This window comes from Hemicordylus capensis, chromosome 4, assembly GCF_027244095.1.
Source record: "Hemicordylus capensis ecotype Gifberg chromosome 4, rHemCap1.1.pri, whole genome shotgun sequence".
Classification (NCBI taxonomy): Eukaryota; Metazoa; Chordata; class Lepidosauria; order Squamata; family Cordylidae; genus Hemicordylus; species Hemicordylus capensis.
In genome coordinates this window covers 242,862,500-242,885,271 of record NC_069660.1, presented here as the reverse complement: position 1 = coordinate 242,885,271, position 22,772 = coordinate 242,862,500, and the positions used below count along the sequence as shown (strand labels likewise).

Below are 22,772 nucleotides of genomic sequence, written 5' to 3'. Positions count from 1 at the left end.
GGAAAATTTGGGTAGAAGTGATTGTGAGGAAGCAAAGTAGGAGGAAAAACTACTTTAGTTTTCTCCTGCCTTGTCTCCATGCAATCACTTTTACCCAGGTTTTCCACTTACCTTGCTTCCAAAAAATGGGAGCACACACAGCTCCCAAACCTGGGTAGAACACAGTTTTTGATTGTGTGAATGACCTCATTGTATTTTAGGTGTGGAAGGTATGAAAATAAACAGACTTTCCCCCCTGTTTCCCCCCCTCCTACCCACAAACTTTCAAAATGCAGCAAGACTAAAAATGTGCAAAATCCACAAAATGGATAGTCATAGTTTGGGTATTTGAGCTGAGAATTAATAGCATGGAAATTTGAATGGAATCCCTCAAGAGATGGCTTCTGAGCCTTGAACGCTCAGCTCCTCAGCCTCCATCACAGTTTTTAGAAAGCATGTCAAATCATGGATTCTTACCCAGGCTTTTATATGATTGTCTCTGCTGCTTCTTCTTATGTTTTGCGCTGTTTTTGTGTCTTTTTATAATCTTGTTTTTAAATTTTATTGTGAGCCACCTTGGGATTTCTTAAATGAAAAGTGGGGTATAAATTTAACAATAAATAAATAAAAATAAAAAAACACAGGATGAGAAATTTTCATCCCTGATTATTAAAAAGGAGAAGAAAAATTGATCCAAAGGAGATACTTCTTGCTACTGCATCCTAATGAACTGATTGATCTGCCCTACTTGTTTTAAAGAAGGGGTAAATCTATTAGGAGCAAGCATTTTTAACCCACTGCTAACATCCTCTATTTTAGTTGCTTAAGATAAGATATGTGCAGGATTTGATGTATTAGGGTAGACTTGACCCAGTAGGGGGAGGTTCTTTTCTGGGCAGATGGAGCCAATTATCAGCTCAGATGAGAGGTCTTAAAGATCAAAGCTTTTATTCTGCAGAGGTACTACTTTGGCTTATGCTCAAAGCAGGACAAAGGACCATTACAGAGAGCATACATTTATACTCTTAAAATTGTTCTTCAGCTACATAGCAAATACGTCATTATGACTTGCTAAGATTAGGGAATAAACCACAAACATGCACACAGGCAGACAGACAGCCTTATCTCAAAATTGTTCTACATTCGCGGTCACTCTAACTTATGGGGGATGGAAGACTACTAGAGAGAATACACAGTAGTAAGCATCCTTCTAGCAGAGCAGATCCTTGAGTTTAGTTAAACATAATGGCGTCGCTTATGTCATGCTGTGAACCTCTATGCATTTCTGATTTACTATATTGATGGCCCAATATATACTGATTGATGGCCCAAGTCAGTATGAGAAGTAGAACACAGTTGGCCTACCAGAGGCAACAAACAACCCTCTGCAAAAAGTATCCCTGTTCCCTTCCATCATCGCTCCCTACCTGCAACCATTGTTCTGGCTAGTTTGTCCAGAGTAAAGGCCAACATCTTCTGTTGGGCATCGTACAATGTATCTCTGTGTCTTGTCACTGTACAATAGACCATTTCCCATGCCAAGTACTCATTCCTTGAAATTGGAAAGCTTCTTCAGAATCTCTGGTCATCCCACTCCCCTGATTCCATAATGAACTGTCATGTATCTATCCTCTGGCAATACTCATCTCCTCTGGATTGTTTCTGTATTTTCTGCTATCAGGTGTGACATGCAGACAACTGTGTTGTACATTCAGATGTCCTCTGCCTTTTGGATAGCAGCTTGGCATCTGCTGAGGTGACTATTCAGTTTGGAAGCGCGGTTGCGTGCATTCTGCCTCCTGTAGGGTAGACTTGATAAAAGTGGGAAATATAGAAATGATTGAGGGGCTTTAGGGAAACAGTTTCCCAGCTGTTTATGGAAGCATACAGTACACATTACATTTTTGACCTTTATCCAGAATGGGGATGAGTTTTACAACATGAAATGCTACTACAGCATGGTTCCGCAAGTTGTGGTAGATTCCACTTGTTACCTCATGGACATTTATGCAGTCATATTTCGGGCTTTCCCTTATTGCTAACAAGCTGTTGGTACCTCCCAGATTAGTGAGCAACATTCCATTGAAGCCAGTGATCTTGGGATACCAGGCATACACTCTCCAGATGTGGCTCATTAGTTTCTATCATGCTTCGCAATACACTATGCAATACAACATTAACTATTACTATAATCCGAGCAGGGTGGTGGTCAAGAGAGCTTTCAGGAGACTGAAATCTAGATATATATTTTATTATTATTATTTTATTGAACATATTTTTATGTTAGTTGGCACTTTTTATTTTAGTTAACATATTTTTATGATAGTTGGCACTGTACACCTTGCTAGATGTAGAGGGAAGTTATTGTGGCATATATTGATTGGGGATGTGCACAAATTGATTTTTTAAATTCGATTTGTACCTGAATCGAATCACCCCCTATTTGTTTTGGGTCCAAATCTGGCCAGCTAGCACAGGGGTGATTTGTTTTGTCCACAAATCTCCTGAAACAGGTAGATTCAGGTACAAATTGTTTTGTACACAAATCGATTCACACAGACATTAGGCACAGGCAGTGATTCTCTCAGCAGCAGGAAGTGGGTGAAAAGAAATTCTCTTCTCCTTTCCTCAATCAGGAAAGCAGGAACAAAAAGCAGGGAATCCACTCCAGGTGGCAAACAGGGCAAAACAAAGCTCCTCTGGCTCTCTCTCTCACACGCGCATGCATGCACGCTCGCTCTCTCTCCCTCTCCCTCCCTCCTCCCACTAAGCAGAAAGGCAGAATGGTGGCTGGATGCCTCCTTAAGTACATTGGAGAATCCCTCCTTCGAACTCCAAAGTATTTTCTTTGACCTTACCCTATCCAATGTGGGGTCAGTCACCCCTGGCAATACAAGATTTGAATGGAAACAAGCCAATCTGGAACCAGGGGGAAATCGCCAGCCAATCGTTGCACACTGTAAGTCACCAATCTGAAGCTTGGGAGAGTGGGATTTTTTTAAAGAAAAATTCCTGACACAAAATGGAGGCAGCAAGAGAAATAGCCACAAAATGGAGGTCTGAATCTACAAATTTTTCAGGTCTGAAATCTGGGCGATTGGTTTTGGACCCTAATCTGGCCAGCTAGCATAGGGGTGATTTGTTTTATCCACAAATCTCCCCAAACAGGTAGGAACATAGGAAGCTACCATATACTGAATCATACCTTTAGATCTGGTTCGTGATCCGTTGAAACCATTAGAGTGGGGGTTCTGCGCCTGCGTGGAAGTCCCTCGGTATCGAGTTCCATAGCTCCTCTTCAGCGCCTGTGCCCCGCCCCACGTGGCTATTTAAGGCGGGAGGAAGCGCAGACACCTCAGTTCCTTTTCGACCGCCAGAAGGATCACTTGTGATTTCTATGGCTCCTTAACTTAGTTCCTTGCGAAAGATTCTGTATTAGTTCTACTGGTTTTGACTTGGACTGATCTTTTGACTGTTCTACTGACTTCGGACTGTACATTGTTTGACTTACTGGATTGACTTCAGACTGTTTGACAGACTCTCTATCGCGCATGATTTTAAAAACGACGAAAGACGGGACGGATACGACGGCTGATTGACGAGGACTGGTTATAGGAGTGAGTATGATGGACACCCCTAAGGGGAAAAGGATTTCAAGCGCTGCACTAAGTGTAACGCAAAGTTGCCCTCCCAAGATGGCCATAGTCTGTGCCAGATTTGCTTAGGAGAGGCCCATCTCACCTCGACCTGTAAAATCTGCCTGTCGTTCTCTAAGCAAACCAGAAGAAATAGGGAACTGCGCTTGCAGGCAGCTCTGTATGATGATGTGTTATCCGCCCCCTCCACGTCTGCAAAATCTCCACATGGCTTGAGGGCCCTGGGTTCAGCCCAGTCTAAAACCTCTCTGCCTGCCAGCAAAACCCCTAAGTCCTCGAAGAGGCCGGGTGACAAAATGGCTTCCAACGAAAAACACGCGAAAAGATTGCCGTCCTCGAGCTCGACGCCGTCGCCTGGCTCAGCTCAAGAGCTAGAGACCTCTTCGATATCGAAGGAATCAGCACCGAAATGGCCTCCTTCTTCTACATCGAGGTCGAAGCACGTCGCTTCTTCGACATCAACACAGCAGGCTTCGACTTCATCTATGCATACCGCCTCTGCTCCATCGACGTCGATATCGATGCCGACCAAAACGTCAACGTCGACATCGATGCCGACAGAAACATCAATGTCGGTGTCGATACCGAGAGAAAATGCACCCTCGACACCGAGAACTGCCGATAGAATCGGAAGAACGGACCCTGCCGACATCGATGCTGACCATCCTGGCAGCTCGAGATCTGACTCCGGTGGTGACTCCAATCCGTTCCCCGTCGACATCCAGGGAAGGTGATTGCCATGACTTCAACTCAGACACCACACATGATTATTGTCTATAGGGGCTCACAGACTAAGTTGCGACAATCCACCAACTCGGCAGTGCAGACTGACATCATCGCGACGCCTCCCTCTCCTCACCCAACTTCACCGGAGGCCCAGCCAGCTACACCTACTCATTCCGAGGGGGAAACACGGTATAGTCGTCATGGCTCCTCCGATTTCGAATCGGATACTGAAACTCTGGAGGCTGATCCGTCCCCAGATGTGGCCACGCCAGCCCACGTGTCACCAACTGAGGAACTTAAGGCATATCACTCACATGTGAAACAGATGTCTTCAGCACTGGGTCTGGACCTCTCCTCTCAATTAAAGACCATAGATGATCCGGTCTATAACTTCATGTGACGGTCTCAATCATCTCAACCAGTCGCTTTACCACTTCTGCCCATAATATCTAATGCAGCACAGTGTGCTTGGCAAGTTCCTCACACATCTACTCCGACATCCAAACATCTGGAGGGACTTTACCGCATACAAGAGCAAGATAATATGTACTTGTTCAAACATCCTGTCCCGAACTCTTTGGTGATTGATTGCACAACCACTGCCAAGTCCGGGAGAAGACATACTACCCCAGGAGATAAGGAGGGTAGAAAACTGGATGTCTTGGGCAGGAAACTATATTCAACATCCTGTCTCACTGTTAAGGTGGCTAATTATTCCGCCTGTATGGCGAAGTATGGATATTGTATCTGGGAGGACTTGGAACAGAATTGGGATGCCTTGTCCCCAGAAGAACTGAAGTTAAAATTCTGTAAGACATTACAAAAAGCGGCGGACCTTACCTGTCAGCAACTGAGTACAGCTAAACATCTGGTGGAATTCGAATCTAGGTCGCTTACGACAGCAATAACGTTGAGACGCCACACTTGGCTTCGGTCCACCTCCCTTCAACAGGACATGAAGGACAAGATTGAAGGCCTGCCTTTCGATGGAAAAGGCCTATTCTCTAAGGAGACGGACACGACCATGGAGAAGTTAAAGAAGTCAAAATTTACAGCAAAGACATTTACTTCTACTTCTACAACATCGTATGGGAATAAACAAAGATCCTTTTACCGCCTGCGTCCTACATATAGACAGCAGGACCGCCGCAACTACTGCAAATCGTACCAACCGTATAATAAACGCGGTAACCAACAGAAAGCAAAATTTTGTTCTACTCAGCGGAAACCGTCTGAGGAAAACAAGCAGCGGCTTTGAGACCCAGGACAGCCCACCGCCTTACATGGTACCATGGCCCTACTCACCTCCCCACAACATCGGGGACAATGGGGATTGGCCTCTCAACACTCTGGCTCCCCCAGTAGCCACAAACAACATCAGGTTCCCAGCTATCTTCATGTGCCAGTGGTGCTCTCCCCCAGCTGCCCCCATGCAATGCCTCTGCATGTGCTGAGGCTATGTGCGTGCCGGCATCTCGCATGGGCAGTTGCGGGGAGAGTGCCACTGGCACGTGAAGATAGCTGGGAGGAGCACCATTGATTCAGGAAGTGGTGCGGCAAGCAGCAGAGGAGCAGATATGCACCTGCTTTCCATTTTAAAGGGTCGGGATGTGTTCTGAATCATGTCTCATGCGATTCATGCACATACTTAATCTCTGGCTGCCTTTAAAAGTCCCTCAAGATGTACCCGTTTTCTCAGGCTTTTCGTCAAAATTAATTTTAAACTGTTTAATTATTATTTTTATTCTGTAAAACTGTTTTAATTGTTGTTATTCTTTTTACATTTGTTCTGTTTTAAATTATGTACACATCTAGGGATATGCATATCAGATGGTATAAAAATATGATAAATAAAACAATTCCTAAGGAGGAGGAAGATTAGCATTTCTAAAATCAAGTCACAGTTTCAAATTATTCTTTTGCAGAATTGGTTTCTTGGAGAAATAAGTAGGAAACAGTTTTCTGTACATTGTAAGATCTGTAAAAGCGGGTGGGAACAGATGGAAGTAGAACTCTTCTCGGTACTTTTCAGCCATGCCAAGAGTAGCCAGGGAACTCCAAGGGTGATCTGAGATCTCAGAAGGAGCTTGTGTTTGGTTTTCATGCCCCCTTTCTTATTGTAGCCAATAGTAGGAGGGTAGCTGACAAGGCAATATTTTGCTGGCAGTAGGACAGAACTAGGTAGACTTGCTTTGAATCCAGGTACTTTAGAGGAGAAAGGAAGAGGGGGTGGAATTCTAACAAACCACAATGCAACAAAACATGTTAGGATTTCATGAACCAATCCTGAACCAATCCAATCCTGGCTTCTTAAACAAATAAAGTTAAAATAAAGCATAACACTGCATTATGCCTGAACCTGCCCTGTGGCAAGGAAACATATTCATAGGATGAGGAGCTTACACTTTTTTTTATATATAGGTTTCAATATTTGAGAAAGGGAAGACACCCAAGATTGTGAATCTTAGAGAAATCAAAGATGACATGCAGACCTTGTATATAAATACTTCAGCAGATAGTTTTGAGTTTAAGGCTCATGTCGAAGGAGAAGGCATAGTGGAAGGCATTATTCGTTATCATCCTTTCTTATATGATAAAGAAACCTTCCCTGAAGATCCTTGCTTTCCTTCAGGTAAGTTGGGTAACTGTCATGCTACTTCTAGAATCTGAATGATGAAAGATCAACTGACATTCCCATATGGATTTAGGTGTTTAGCATCAATATTATCAATGCATATTATACATCAATACATATTATAGAATGCTTGTATAATACACCATGACATTCTTGAGCTAAAGCACACCTTTATTTTTGAATGCCTGTTCCTAGAAAATGTATAATCACTTAATGGCATACTGGTAGCACAGTAGGAAATATCATTTTGAATTTTGTTGTTTGTAAATGAGACAATTTTTCTTACTTCATAAGTAAGACAGTTTTACTCTTCTATCATGAACCATGCATATCTGAGTCACTTTTTGAACAGTTGAAGGACTCTTCCCAGTTTTGGAGAGGAACCTGTTTCCTAACTGCTGTTTCTGCCATACAGTGATTTGGTTAAAGTGCCCTCCTTTCTGTCACTTGGGGAAAATGGACCTATTCCTTCTACTTCAGAATCTTGATGAGATATAACCAACAGAGAGAAAAAGAGAGTACCATCCCTAACATTGGTGTTGGCCTGGGGCAGAAAAAGAATAGTGCTTCTTTCTGGTCAGATACCATAGTGGTGCTGTTGAGAGAAGCCGGAAAGGAATTATAATATTGAGTAATTCAGGCTAGTAAGAAAAGAATAGTAGAAGTCAGTATAGAAAAGTGGCTGAGCTCTTGAAGGGTTATCTTTATCATTTCTGCTCTAGGCCAGAAAAAACTGATCTAGGGGAAAAAACATTAGGCCTATCAAATTGCTTACATCCAAACTTCATTTACCCTCCAGTTTTGAGTAGGCTTTTTGGTGTGCTAATAGCATATAAGACTAGCTGGAAATTAGAAATAGTGACTGAAATTCTGCATAGCGGAATGTTGGTGATAAGGGCTGGGGCTGCTACACAATGTGAATGATGGTGTTGCAAGTCAGGTGGTGGTCAGTGTTAACAATGGAAGTATCATTGCACAGATGCTGTTTTAAATCATTGTGTGACTGCCCTGTTATTTAACACTGTCAGGACTGCCTTTCATGTTGTACAGCAACTCTGGTGGGTTTCTAATGTCAACATTTGGCTGCACAGAATGTTGGCCACTGACTCTGATCTCCACTACTGAGGCGTGGACACCTCAAGCAGTTGCAGGGATGCAGTGAAAGTGCCTGTGCTGTTCCATTACATTCAGGATTTTAGCAGAATTGTGCAAGGTTGCTAATATTTCGGGATACTCTCCCATACTCTGGAAGCATTCTGTAATACTTGAAATGTGTCCCTTAAGGCAGGGGCACGTTCCTGGTATTATAGAGTGCTTCTGGAGCATGGGGGAGCACCCTGAAATATTAGCACAATTGTGCTACCTTGCCAAATGCAATGGGCGCTCTCACTGCATCCCTGTAGCTGCTTGAAGTTTCCATAGTTCACTAGTCAGGATCTAAATTAGGGATGTGCACGGAACCATGGAGGCGTGGTCCGGCACTGGGGGGACTGTGTCTTTAAGGGGGGGTGGTAGTACTTACCCCCTCCCCCCCACCGCTCTTCCCCCTCCGGCACTGGACTTTCCAAAAACGTTCTTGAGGCAGCAGAGTTCCTCCCTGCCGCCCCTGCCCCCCTCGTTGTCTTCAAAGAGTTAACGTAGAAAGAGCTGGCACCACGCATGCGCTCTTTGCGGCACGCGCACTCGTCTCCACAACAAGACAAGACAACAACGAGGGCAGGGGCGGCAGGGAGGAACTCTGCCGCCCCAAGAACATTTTTGGAAAGTCCAGCGCCGGAGGGGGAAGAGCGGCGGGGGAAGTACTACCGCCCCCCCTTAAGACACCCCCCACCGGAATTTTGGACCAGTCTGGAGGCCTTTTGTATGGCCCCGGACCGGTCCGTGCACACTCCTAATCTAAATCACTGATACAATGGTGTTACTATCTTATAGAGATAATAAATGGAAAGAGAGGCACAGAATGACTGTTGCTTTTTATAATATGTTATGTTTCTTCATTCCTTCATAATTTGAATCTTACCTTTTTAATTTAGGATTAAAAGACGATGAGGATGATGAAGAATGCTATATAATAGAAAAGGGAGCCAGAGGGAAAAGACCTATTTTTGAATGTTTTTGGAATGGAAGATTAATACCATACACAGCTATAGAAGAGTAAGATACGCCATTGCTACAAAGTATATGTTTCTATTATTGTTTGTTTAGGTGTCTAAAAGTTTTCTTTTTTCCTAAGCTTTGAGTGGTGTGCTGTTCCCAAGAAAAGAGGACTTGTCCCAGTTGAATGTTATAACAGAATTTCTGGTGTGTTGTTTACTAATGACAAATTTCAGGTCAGCACAAATAAGCTGACTTTCATGGATTTGTCAACGAAGTTAAAAAACAAAAACACACTTTTTACAAGAGTCGTCAATGGACAGGTAAAATTTTAATTTGCTTCCTAAAAATGAATGAATACATTTAGAAATGTAATGATTAGATGCAAGCTTTGCTTAAGTTGGCTGTTTTCTACTAGTTTATATTTTTTATTTTATCTTGGGAGTTAGGTATGAGATATCATAGTATATTTCTGTTTATGAAAAATATAAAATAGCTAATTGCAGCATGTTGAAAATTAACTTCCAACAAATAGAACGATTTCTGAGAGCCAGTGTGGTCCAGTGACCCAAGTACTAGGTTTGGATGTGGGAAAACCCAAATTGAAATTCCTGTTCCGCTGTGATGCTTGCTAACCATTGCTATGTAATCATCTCATAGCCTAGTAATTCACTTCCCATAGGATGCTAAAATATTGCTCTGAGCATCTTAGAAGGAAGTTGGGATACAAATGCAACTTTTAAAATTATGATTTATTAGAATTTGGGGAACTGGTAAAATCTACATGGAAAAATATCAGCAATACAATATTATTATGTAATCCAAAGTAACCTTTTTGGTGGGGGGGGGGAGATTTTGATTTTGCAGCCTGCACTAGAAGTTTGTCTAATGTACAAAAAACCTTCAGATAATAAGTACTGTACTACAATTAATTTGGAGCTTATTTTGTAATATATATACAAAACTCTTTACAGGAGCAGCGAATGAAAATCGACAGAGAATTTGCATTATGGCTTAAGGAATGCCATGAAAGATATGATAAACAGATAAAATTCATTAATTTTAAAGGGATAATTACACGCACTGATCTGCCTTCTAAAAGAATGCAAAGTCCTTGGGCTACATACTCGGCAATAGAATGGGATGGGAAAACATATAAAGCTGGACAAGTCGTAAGCATATTTCTTGTTGAAGAATGCAGACACCATTCTTAAAACTATTTTAAAAATGATTTAATGCATGGTTTGATGAGTGTTATAAAATACTTGCTCAAGAACACCTTATTAAAAGAATCATAAAAAATCTCAGGATTGTCTGATTCACTTCAAATCCACTATACAGAGTCCTGCCAACTGTACTGAATTTTAAAGTCCTAGGCCCAGCTATTTCTTTTTCCTAATTTTTTTCCCATTTCCCCATTGAACTCTATGAGGAGCAATCCAATTTTCTTTGTGTTTCAAATGTCATGAATTACAATTCTTACAATTCCAATCCAATATCAGGGACCTTGTATCAGATCAGAATTTGGCTGGGGTTTTTTAACCAATTGCAGCGATGGATAATTCTGACATTGCCAATCCGACTTTGCACAGGCCTACCATTCTGTTTGCAGCTTTAAAAAAGTCTGTATCTCTCTCTCTAACAAAGATTATTTCAGGATTAAATTATACTGCAAGAAATGCATTAAAAACAGATGAACTATTGTTTTTGCCCTAGGTGAAAACAATTAAAACACATTCAAAACTCTATGGAACTATAATCAGTTTTTTTCTATATGGAGATCATGATGGAGATGTGTATGCTACTGGAGGACAAGTTCAGATAGCATTGGTAAGTAAATCGTTGTATTACATTGGTCCAGTTATATAAGATCCAGTTATATAAGATTCTATATATAATCTTATATGAGATTATATATAAATTATATAAAATAGAATCAGATTTAGACGTAAACATTTCTTTGAAATCTTTACATAATAACTCGTTTAGGAAAAAAATGTCATAGCTACCTTCTAACCATGATAGGCAACCAACTGATTTCAGATGAAGACTGTCAATGTCTTTACATCCGCATCTTCAACAATAGTAATAGACTTTGTTACTGTCTGTGCAGATACTCAAACACATGCAGATACCACTTACGCGTAGTGGGAAACAGGATTGAATAGCCTGTCTTTTGTGGGCCTTACTAAGGTGAATTGGATTTCATATTGCCATAACAGCCTACAGACATAGATCCGAATATACACAGACTTGAACTGTATGATCTGGATTGAGAAACGTCGAGATCCATAAGTATGGGTTCTGCGCCTGCATAGGAACCACATGGTAGTAATGCCGCAGCTCGTCGAGGCGTCCAAGCCCTGCCTCCACGCCTCCACTGTGCTCTTTAAAGCCAGGTTTGGCGTCATGTTCCTCAGTTCTTTTCCGACCGCTGTTGTGTTTTGACCTCGGTCTGTCACTCTTCGTCGGAATAATTCTTCAGCATTATTCAATTTTGTGAGTTCATCTGAATAATAATAATAATGATGATGATGATAATGATGGACTGTTGTTTCAGAATTTGACCCATTTCTGGCTGACGGACAACGATTGGTGTTTTTGACCCCCAGAACAGGCTCGGCTTATGCACATGCCTATCGATATAGCTGAGGAGAAACAGAGCATTAGGAACATAGGAAGCTGCCATACTGTATACTGAGTCAGACCATTGGTCTAGCTAGCTCAGTATTGTCTTCACAGACTGACAGCGGCTTCTCCAAGGTTGCAGGCAGGAATCTCTCTCAGCCCTATCTTGGAGAAGCCAGGGAGGGAACTTGAAATCTTCTGCTCTTCCCCGAGGGGAATATTTTACAGTGCTCACACTTCTAGTCTCCCATTTATATGCAGCCAGGCAGACCCTGCTTAGCTGAAGGGACAAGTCATGCTTGCTACTACAAGACCAGCTCTCCTCTCCAGACCAGCTCTCCTCTCTAAAAATCTCCATGAGTTGTGTCTCATTTGCTTAGGAGAAGAGCACAACATGTCTACTAGCAAAATTTGTCCTTTTCGAAACAGACACGCAAGTATCGGGCTCTTCAGCTTCATGCCACCATTTATGACAGTGTTTTAAGCCCGTCGACTCCAGGCAAACCACACCTATCTACTTGGTCTTCAAAAGCTCCTTCAACATCAAAGTTTCATAAACCTTTGACATAGACGTTGGCATCGATAGGAACACCTTTGGCATCAAAAACTTCCAAACTGTCAACATCGACTTTTCATTCTACAGGCTTGACACTGAAGCCCACAGTCCGTGACTAAACGATCTACCACTGATCCATCGATGCCGAAACCAAAAGAGTATTAAAAAATTGACTTAACATGAGAATGGACACTGTCTCCATCGAATCTGCAACAACTTCCTTAGATACCGACACCTAAGTCAAAGGCTTCCCTCAACATCAACCCTTTCAAGTCCTCAATGTCTAGGAAGTCACTGATATCGACAGGACTTCTTGATGCCGACCGACACCGACACGGTCAACATTGAGGGCTTGCTCAGTGTCTCTGGCACTGACGCCGGTCGCCTTGTCAGCGCCGTTGATGCTGACTGAACACCATCGTGATGCTCCATTGACACCGATGGTCACCACACTTCCCGTTCTCGATGTCAAATCTACATACTCCAGTGCTGTTGACATCGAGGCAAGTCTCACCAGTGTCAATTGCTGATATCGACATTCTGTATCAACAAAAGGGAAGAAAAAGCGGATAGGGATGCTGGCTTAGACCCTACAAATACATGCACTTTGTTGTCCATTCTAGACTCTCCTAGTACCCTGTCTACATTGACGTTCAAAACCTTTTTCCCTGCAAGTGTTGAGGGGGCTCGCTTATGCTTATCAGCTTCACCTAGATAGCCCTTCAACCTGTTGTTCCTGTGAGTTCTCCCATACATCTGCAGCTGGCACCACTCTTACTATGGCATCCATGGGGTCCTGCTTCCCGGGCGCCCCATATGATTATCAGGGTGAAAGGCCATGGAAATTCTTTGTACAAAATCCTTTGCATACACTCTGATTTCTTCTGCATTACCAATTGCCACCCTGGTAAATAGGGACGCTCCAAACAAAACTGTCATGTTAGCTTCGGAGTCCACACAGACTCTACCACCAGCTGGAGTGTCTCAGGCAATGCAGACTAGCCTCGCCCCACACCTCAAGGAGGTGGGCACCCAGACATGAACGCAATCTCCGCCTTTGAAGTCCACTGTAGAAATCCTAACGTGTATTCCTTCATCTCCAACTGGGTCTCTGTCAGACCACCATGGATCCTCTGATTTTAGATCCAATTCAGAGGATGCAAATAGCTTAGCGGATACTCCAGCTGATGTGCCACCCTCAACCTATGTTTCTCCGAATGAGGAGATGAAAGCTCACCATAAGCATGTGAAGTTTATGGCAGAGGCTTTAGGCTTGTATTTGAAGTCTGAGCTTTTCACAATGGACAACCCAGTATACAATTTTATGATTAAATCACAGACCACTCAACCCGTGGCTCTTCATGTTCTACCTGTAATATCCAGGGAAGCTAAGTGTGCTTGGGAAGTACTGTATACATCCACTCCTACCTCTAAAAGACTGGAAAGTCTGTATAGAATACAAGAAAAGGATAACACTTAACTTTTAAAACATCTGGCACCTAACTGCCTGGTGATCAACTACGCCACCTCATCAAAAACTGGAAGACAACACATGACCCCATCTGAAAAGGAAGTAAGTAAGTTAGACCTCTTAGGGAGAAAAATATACTCGACTTCATGCTTGTCAATTAAAATTGCAAATTACTTGACTGGCATGGCTAAGTACAATCATGGCTTATGGGAATCTCTGTGGAGAGATTTAGATAATTTGTCACCTGAAGAAATCAAAAAGAAATTCCAGCAAATATTAGAAAATCAGCTGGACTGACCAGACAACAGTTAAGCACAGCAAAGCACCTTACTGAGTCAGAGTCTCGCTCCTTGGCTCCAGCTGTCACACTACAAAGAAACGCATGGCTTCGATCTATGAACCTTCAAAAGTGACATTAAGGAGAACATTGAAGGCTTGGCCTTTGATGGGAAAGGCCTTTTCAGTGAAATAACTGACTCCACCATGGAGCAATTTTTAAAAAATCAAAATTTACTGTGAAGGCTTTTACCTCTGTGTCATCAACATCCACTTATGGATCAAAGTATCGGCCTTACACCAACCAACTGAGGCCGGGTTACAGACAACAAGATCAACAGGACTATAGGAAACAATATAATCTATACCACAAGTGTCCTTGCCTGGGGAAGGGCAAGAATACTCAGTCCCAATGTACCAAGCAGGCGGAGACTGAGAAGCGCCTTTGAGGTACGACTGCGCACCAACACCCCTAAACTCCCTTCTATTCCCGCCACCAGGGGCACTGACATCTTGGCAGGCAAGCACCTCCAACTGCCTCACAATTCCATCTCTCCCGCCAGCGCACTACTCAATCAAGCTGGCATGCCATGCTCCTGCATGGCACTGCATAACATCGGACTGTTGGGTCCTGAAGATTATATCCTCGGGATACACCATAGAATTCAAGACGACCCCATACTTTATGGGAATTGGGAAAGTTATTGGGAAAGGGTGCACTCACTCCTGTGCAGTGGACATACAGATGGGAAGGTTTTTACTCTGCATCAGGAAATTTTGCATGATAATGTTGCAGGAGATCCTACCGCTTCTCTATTAAGAGAACTCAGTGCTGGATTTGAAAGATGCCTATTCTTATGTTGGCATAAAGGAACAACACAAGAAATTCCTATGCTTTATCGTAGATGAACAAGTGTACCAATACAATGTCTTACCCTTTGGACTTTCCACCACCCCAAGGGTGTTTACCAAATGTATGACCATCATGATCTCCCATTTGAGGATGCAGGGAATTGCAATCTACCTCTACTTGGACTATTGGCTCCTGACATCCAGAGACAGAGAAGAGTTACTTTCTCAGATACAGTATGGTTTAACTCCTCCAAGACGTGGCAGTTTCCTGGACTCCATCTGCCAAGAGCTGCCTGCTCAGAGCTATTTAGGGTGCTGCCAGTGGCAACAGGGTCTCCATCAAAGGGACAACACCAAAGGGGGTCACTCCTTTGGGGGAACCCCTTCCTGGGACAGCAAGGGCAAGAGCCAGGCCTCCTGGCCCAAATACTTGCATTTGGGGGCGGCATTTAATAGTATGGCTTCTGTTTTCAATTTAGAACTGGGTGAGATTGTTTTTATAATGTCTCTGGGCTTGGCTGGAGATGGGGAAATGGGGCGTATCCACTGATTATGAGGTAGCAATTCTGGTGGTGGTGGGGAACAGAAGAAGTAATATTGGCAGGTCAGTGGGTCATTACAGGGGAAGGGGAATCAGAAGTCTAATAGGTGTTTCCCCTTCCAGCTGCCCTGCCAACTTTTTGACCTTGGGCAGCAGGGCCAACCACCCTTGGAATCTCACCTTGCTCCTTTGTAATGCCAGGTCAGTCCAGAACAAATCAGAAACCATTCATGATCTGGCTTGTGGTGTATGCTGATGACACCCAAATCTATTTTTCCATGTCCACATCATCAGGAGAAGGCATATCCTCCCTCATCACCTGCCTGGAGGCAGTGATGGGCTGGAAGAGGGAGAACAAATTGAGACTCAATCCAGATAAGGAGGTACTCATTGTGTGGGGTCGAAACTCAGAAGATGAGTTTGATCTGCCTGTTCTGGATGGGGTCACACTTCCCTGGAAGGAACAGGTATGCTGTCTGGGGGGTGCTTCTGGATCTGGGCCTCTACCTGGTGTTGCAGGTTGAGGTGCCTTCTATCGGCTTCGGCTGACACGCCAGCTGCGTCCATTTCTTGAGATAAATGACCTCAGAACAGTGGTGCATATGCTGGTCACCTCCAGACTGGATTACTGCAATGCGCTCTATGTGGGGCTGCCTTTGTATGTAGTCTGGAAACTACAGCTGGTACAGAATGCGGCAGCTCTGGGTCATCTCTGTTGGTCTCTGGGTCATCTCAGAGAGACCATATGTCTCCCATATTGAAAGAGCTACACTGGCTGCTGATAGGTTTTCGGGCAAAATTCAAAGTGCTGGTTATCATCTATAAAGCCCTAAACGGCTTGGGCCCTGGGTATTTAAGAGAATGACGTCTTCGTCATGAACGCCACCGCCCATTGAGATCATCAGGAGAGGTCTGTCTGTAGTTGCCACCAGCTCATCTGGTGGCTACTCGGGGACAGGCCTTCTTCGCTGCTGCCCTGAAGCTTTGGAACACGCTTACTGCTGAAATAAGAGCCTCCCTGTCTTCGACAGTTTTTAAAAAAATCTTTAAAGAAACATCTGTTCACCCAGGCTTTTAATTAAATACCACATTAATAGTTTTAACATTGTTTTAAAATATTGTTTTAAGGTTTAAAATTGTTGTAATGTTTTAACTTTTTGCTGTCATTTATTTTAACCAATGTTTTAATCTCATTTGTTTTAACTATTGTTTTAACTTTTCTGATTTTTGTTGTAAACCTCCCAGGGATGTAAGTTTTGAGCAGTATAAAAAGATGTTAAATAAATAAATAAGTCAGTCAGTCAGTCAGTCCCATATAGAACTGGTACATGTCATCAAATACATTGGAGCTATATTGAACACGGAAACCAAGGGAGCATACTTACCCACAGAAAGTACGAGTGCATCAGAGACCTGATCCTGGTGTTCCAGCAACATCCATTGCAGCTACTCCAACGACTCCTGGGCCTTATGGCATTCTGCAACACAGTAATATGCCACACATGGTTGAAAATGAGGAAACTGCAACTTTGGTTTCTGTCAGTCTTCCATCCAAACCAAGACAGCCAGTGCAAGCATCTACACTCACTGTCTTGGTGGTCGAATGACTGGACTCTCCTAGAGGGAGTTGCTTTCCAGACTGCATCACCATCAATCTTGTTGACAACTGATTTGTCTCTGACGGGTTGGGGTGCCCACTGCGAGAACCATCGAATTCAAGGCAAGTGGACCCCTCAGCAGGACCAATTACACATCAGCTTCCTGGACTTGCTGGCCGTCGTCCAGGCAATGAAGGCCTTGCTACAACTACTGCAAGGCAAAGTTGTCCAAGTTCAATTGGACAACACCACGGCCCAAGTGTACATCAATCATCAAGGGGGAACCGTGTCATGGACCCTGTGTGCTCTCAGCATACAACTGTGGCACTGGTGTATCAGGTGTTCCCAATTGCCATCCACATAAAGGGCCTGGACAGTGTCTTAGCGGGCGATCTAAGTCGCATATTTGCCCAACAGCAGCAATACAAATGGGAGCTCAAGATGGAACACATTGCTCCTCTTTTCGACCTATGGATGAGCCCAACCATAGACCTTTTCTCAGCTTCAGAGATCATGAAGTGCACCCACTTTTGCTTGAGAGCAGGACATGACTCTCAGATCTAGGGGATGCTTTCCAGATGTACTGGACTCTAGAGACACCATATATATTTCTTCCACGTCCCTTGATAAGTTGAGTGGTAGCACATCTCCTGGCTGCTCCTACATCATGCATCCTAGTGACTCCATGGTGGCCAAGGCAACCATGGTTTCCACAGCTACTCATACTATCAGGAAACCATTACCATCGTCTGCCTCAAGAGCTAGATCTCCTGTCCCATTACACCAGACTTGTCTTCTACCCAGACGTGCTCACACTCCATCTGACGGCATGATGCATTGACTTCTGAACAATATCTTATTTAACCAAAGAAAGCCCTCCGCTAGTTTCCTGCCAAAACAAGCTACTGTTAAAGACATATTCCTATATCTGACTACATTAAAGTCACAGGGTTTGGCTAACATGTCCCTCAAAGTCCACTTGGCTGAGCTTTCTACTAACACCCAGGGTGTGATGGCAAAACACTATTCTCTCACCTGAAGAGTAAAGCCTTTCTGAAAGGATTTATGAATGGTTTATCCACCTATTCATACTCCAGTAGAACCACTGAGCATTTCTTTGGTGCTGTCCACATTGACTCAGAGCCATTTGAACTGATGGCTACTTCTACTGCCAAACTTGAGACTCTGAAAACAACCTTCCTGATCGCTATTACCACTGCGAAGTGTGTGAGTGAACTTACAGCTTTAAGGATAGATTCCCCTTGCACCAGGATCTATCCTGATAAGGTGCTGATGCGTATGGACCCTGACTTTTTTGCCCAAAGTAGTGTCCAACTTCCACTTCAGTCAGGACATTGTGCTCCCTACATTCTTCAGAGATCAAACTACACCTTTGGGATGCGTAATACACTCTCTGGATGTACGCAGGGCACTTTGTACTAACTAGTATGTACCAAAGACTTTAGAACCACTAAGCGCCTCTTTGTGGCCTACAAGGGTCCTGCCAAAGGCACTGGCATATCCAGAGAATGTCCAGCTGGCTGGTCAGGCTCATCTTTCTGACCTATGAGTTGCAGAACTTTAATCCACCAGAAGCAATCACGGCCCACTCTACCCGTGCCTACACTTCATTGGCTGCACACCTATTGGGGCTAACTTTCACGGATATCTGTAAGGCAGCAACATGGTCCATGGAGTTAACTTTCATTAAATACTACGCTATAGATGTGTGCTCTGCTGCCGAGGCGAGCTTCGGGAGAAGCGTTTTGAAGCGGGTGTTACAATAGCTACTACTGCACACTCCTCCATGGGTAGCTAGCTAAACACCTATACTTATAGATCTCAGTCCAGATAAACAGGTTGCTGACCTGTATCTAGTGATCTGGTAGAGATCCATCAACATCCATAAGACCCTCCTGGACCACCCCACTGCAGTAGTGCTCTGCTATGTGCATACCAGTTTGCATGCCATTCTCCTTCAATAATGATGAACTTACCTGTTTATCCAGATGATGTTCCTTCACAGCGGTCATCCAAGAACTGAGGAACATGTTGCCTAGCTACCTTTAAATAGCATTCTGTAGGCAAGGCTTGGACGCCTTGATGAGCTGCTGCATTGCTACCACATGGTTCTTGCGCAGGCACAGAACCCATACTTATGGATGTCGACGGATCTCTACTAGATTAATAATTACAGGTGAGCAACCTGTTTATCTGGACACCTCCATTTTGTGGGATGTAGATTGTGCAGGTAAGAGCCTACATGGTTAGGCTCTACGCAAATACAACTTGCAAAAATGGGGCAGAGTGAGCCAGCACAGTCTCAATCCCCCACTGAATGTAGGGCATTTTAGTATAGGTCTTCTAAAAAAATTACTGCATGCTTCCAAATTTGATTGAAAAATATTTAGTTAACTTTTTCTTCTAATAATGAATGATGGTTTTGGTTTGTAACTTCTCATACACTTAATCAAAAACTTTCCCATCATTGATCATCCTCTAGAAATTGTAGCTTTGCTATGGTTTTGCAGTTTGTAAATTCATTTCCCTAGCACCAATTAAAAGTCAGAAGTTTAATTAACTATACATCTGTATTTGTTTTCTCCACATACTGTATTTACTAGGGTTGTGCCTGAACTATGGTTTGAGCACCACTTGGGAGTGGGGAGCGAGAGTTTTAAGAAAGAGGAGAGTAGGTTCTTCTCTCTCTCCGTTGCCCCATGGAGTTTCCTGTTGGGGCAGCGCTTGCCCCAAGTACCCCCGCATGGTGCCAGTATGCACACGGCATCTGCGCATGTGCGGGTGCCATGTGCATGGTCAGCATGGTGTTGCTGACCACACAGATGGTGCCCATGCATGCACAGGTGCCATGTGCATACTGATGCCACGCGGAGGTACTTGGACCAAGCACTGCCACACAGGAAGCTGCAAGGAGTGGCAGAGAGCAAGTAAGGACCTGCTCTCTTATTTCTTAAAGCTCCTGATCCCAAATGGTGCTTGAACTGGTGCTCAACCGCGGTTCGGGCACACACCCTTGGTTGCATCCTGATTAGTATTTATGCAGAGGTGCCTTGTGATTACAAATGCCTTGACTGGTGAGGAGCTTGCAGCCACTGAGCATCTCTATGCAGATAGTTAGGATGCAGTCCTCTTTATTAAGGGGGATTAAAGCTGTCAACCAATCAAAAATGGCATTATGTACATTGTTAATTTACTAGTGTATCTTAAGAAACCTGCTGTTCACAGAGGATAGTTTGTGTTAATGCCAGATAAATATGCTTTGTTTACTATATTTCACTATATTCATGTTTGACTTAATGTCCTTGATATAAACTAATGATTCCCTTTTTTCCTTTTAAATAGCAATCCTTTAAAAACAATTTAATTTTTCAGGAACCTCAGGCATTGTATGATGAAATAAAAGTAATACCAATATGCAAACTTGATCGTTCAGTGTCAGACCAAGTAGTGAAGAAATACATTGAGGAGGAAATGGCCAGGTAATTTTTATGTAAGGCAATGAAGACCTCATATTTTAATTCAGAGATTTGCAGCCTATTAAAAAGCATATATTAAAAAATATTAACTTTTTTAAACAAGTGTGTTGCCCTCTTAATCAGAACAGCCTTTTTAGTTTATCAAAAGTGTTTTAATTAATGTAATTAATTAAACCAATTGCTCTGGAAATGGTAAATACAGGTGGCCGTTATCTGTGGACTCCGTATCTGTGGTTTCGCGTATCCATGATTGGGTCTTAGAGACTCAATTTCATTATCTGTGGGTAGAAAAATCCATGAAATTTGGCTATCCATGGTTTTGAATGGCCAGAAATTACTTCCAGTGTCATTTCCGGCCACCATTTTCCAGCAGAGAGCCATTTTGTGGTTCTTGGGGGGGAAATGCGGGGGGGATATTTGACCATTTTTGAAGTTTAGAGGGGCATTGCTGGAGACCTGGAAAATAAAGTACTGTCCTTTTCATCTCTTTTTTCTGCCCTCCTTGCTTTTTTGGCCCTTTATTGGTTAGGAACCTAACTCCCCCAATTCCCATTGACTCAAGGTTTCATTGTTCACAGTTTCTGTATTTGCATCTATAGGTGAGAACGGAACCCCCACCAATAATAAGGAGCACCTATATTTCAGTATGACTCATTTTGATTCTGCTAAAGATGATACTGACTGACATCCAGTCTAACTTACTCAATATTTATTTTATTATATATTTATTTATTCAATTTCTATACTGCCCTTCGAAAAATGGCTCAGGGTGGTTCACACAGAGAAATAACAAATAAATAAGATAAACAAAATTGATCCCTGTCCCCAAAGGGCTCACAATCTAAAAATAAACATAAGATAGACACCAGCAACAGTCACTGAAAGTACTGAAATATTACTACATTACTCGGGAGTTGCTTTAAAGGAGTACTTAATTTCAATATAACTTTTTTCAAACAGTTTAGTCAGGATTCAGTCACTGTATTTACAATCACAACTTATTTTTTTAATTAGGCTTCCTGATAAGTTGGCAGTAACATGGCCTGAAGGAGATGAAATATTACCAAATGAAACCAAACACGCAGGAGCAACTATAGGTATTTATTACTTCCATGTACAGTTTAATTTAAATATTCATTCTTATACATAATGAATAATTGGCACATGATACAAGTGATTAAAAAAACAACAGAATCTTGGACTTCTTTTTAAAAAAAATGTATATTGATCTTTTTTCACAGGAGCATTAAGAATTGAAATCTTGAATAAAAAAGGAGAAGCTATGCAAAAGCTTCCGGGTACAAGTCATGGAGGATCAAAGAGACTGCTTGTGGAACTCAAGGTTATTTTGCATTGTAAGAATGCAAATAATATTTTTTCTATGTTACTTTACCACTTTATTATTAACATGGATTAATAAGTACTGATTAAAATATATATACTGATCTCTAAAGTATCCATTTTGCTTATAAAGAATGGTGTAAAAGTCGGAGAATCTAGACTCTAAAATGGGAAGTTTCAAAAGAATATAATTTTTAGTGCAACTAAAAGGTGTGAAGCTACCCAGCAATAAGAACTGTATAAGACTTAACATTTTAAAGTTTTTAATTATCTCACTGTCCTTTTGAAAATAATAATGTATCAGAAATCTGTCTACCATATTATAATTGAATTATAATGTGCTTAAAGGATAGAATTTTGGCTCTTTTTATACAGTTAATTCTTTTTTTAATCTATTTAAGCTCCTGGTGGAAATAAGGAAATAATTTCTCATATCAGTCAGCATGGGGGTAAATGGCCTTATTGGTTCAAAAAAATGGGTGAGTAGTTTTACCTTGAATGCATCCAATAATGATCTCTATTTTGGTTATTTCATTTTTAACTTTTTTCCCCCTGATTATATGCAGAAAATATTAATACACTTGGGACCTACACCTTGAAACTGCAAGTGGTATTGAACGAAAGTAATGCGGACACTTATGCAGGAAGATCTCTTCCATCTAAAGTATTTAAATTTAATATAATAGGTAAGGATAATACCCGCATTGTGCTCCCAGCTCTCATTGTCTGGTCTCTGCACACACAAGTGTGAAGAGTTCAGTTCTGGGTTTTTTTAGCCTACTTTCCTTAAGGAAAGTCAGCTTATAAGATCGTGTGTGTGTGTGTGTGTCTGTACCCTTATCAACTACAGTGCCTGGACCTTTATGATCCAAATTTGCTACAGCTATAGGGACACATAGGGATACCTCAACGGCAGAGTTTG

General features: G+C 42.5%; 1 protein-coding gene across 8 annotated transcripts in view; it reads left to right on the top strand.

The window, feature by feature from the left end:
• Positions 1–22,772, top strand: part of SMCHD1 (structural maintenance of chromosomes flexible hinge domain containing 1) — a 260,220-nt gene that overhangs the window by 90,980 nt on the left and 146,468 nt on the right. For 6 of the 8 annotated variants that reach the window (XM_053245721.1, XM_053245718.1, XM_053245720.1 and 3 more), the window contains 10 exons: positions 6,783–6,993; positions 9,030–9,150; positions 9,230–9,413; positions 10,065–10,262; positions 10,807–10,920; positions 20,406–20,512; positions 21,524–21,606; positions 21,751–21,864; positions 22,252–22,329; positions 22,417–22,536. In XM_053245721.1, coding sequence (XP_053101696.1) covers positions 6,783–6,993; positions 9,030–9,150; positions 9,230–9,413; positions 10,065–10,262; positions 10,807–10,920; positions 20,406–20,512; positions 21,524–21,606; positions 21,751–21,864; positions 22,252–22,329; positions 22,417–22,536 — 1,330 coding nt within the window. The remainder of the gene's footprint in view (positions 1–6,782; positions 6,994–9,029; positions 9,151–9,229; positions 9,414–10,064; positions 10,263–10,806; positions 10,921–20,405; positions 20,513–21,523; positions 21,607–21,750; positions 21,865–22,251; positions 22,330–22,416; positions 22,537–22,772) is intronic. The other 2 variants (XM_053245723.1, XM_053245722.1) reach the window with 2 other exon arrangements.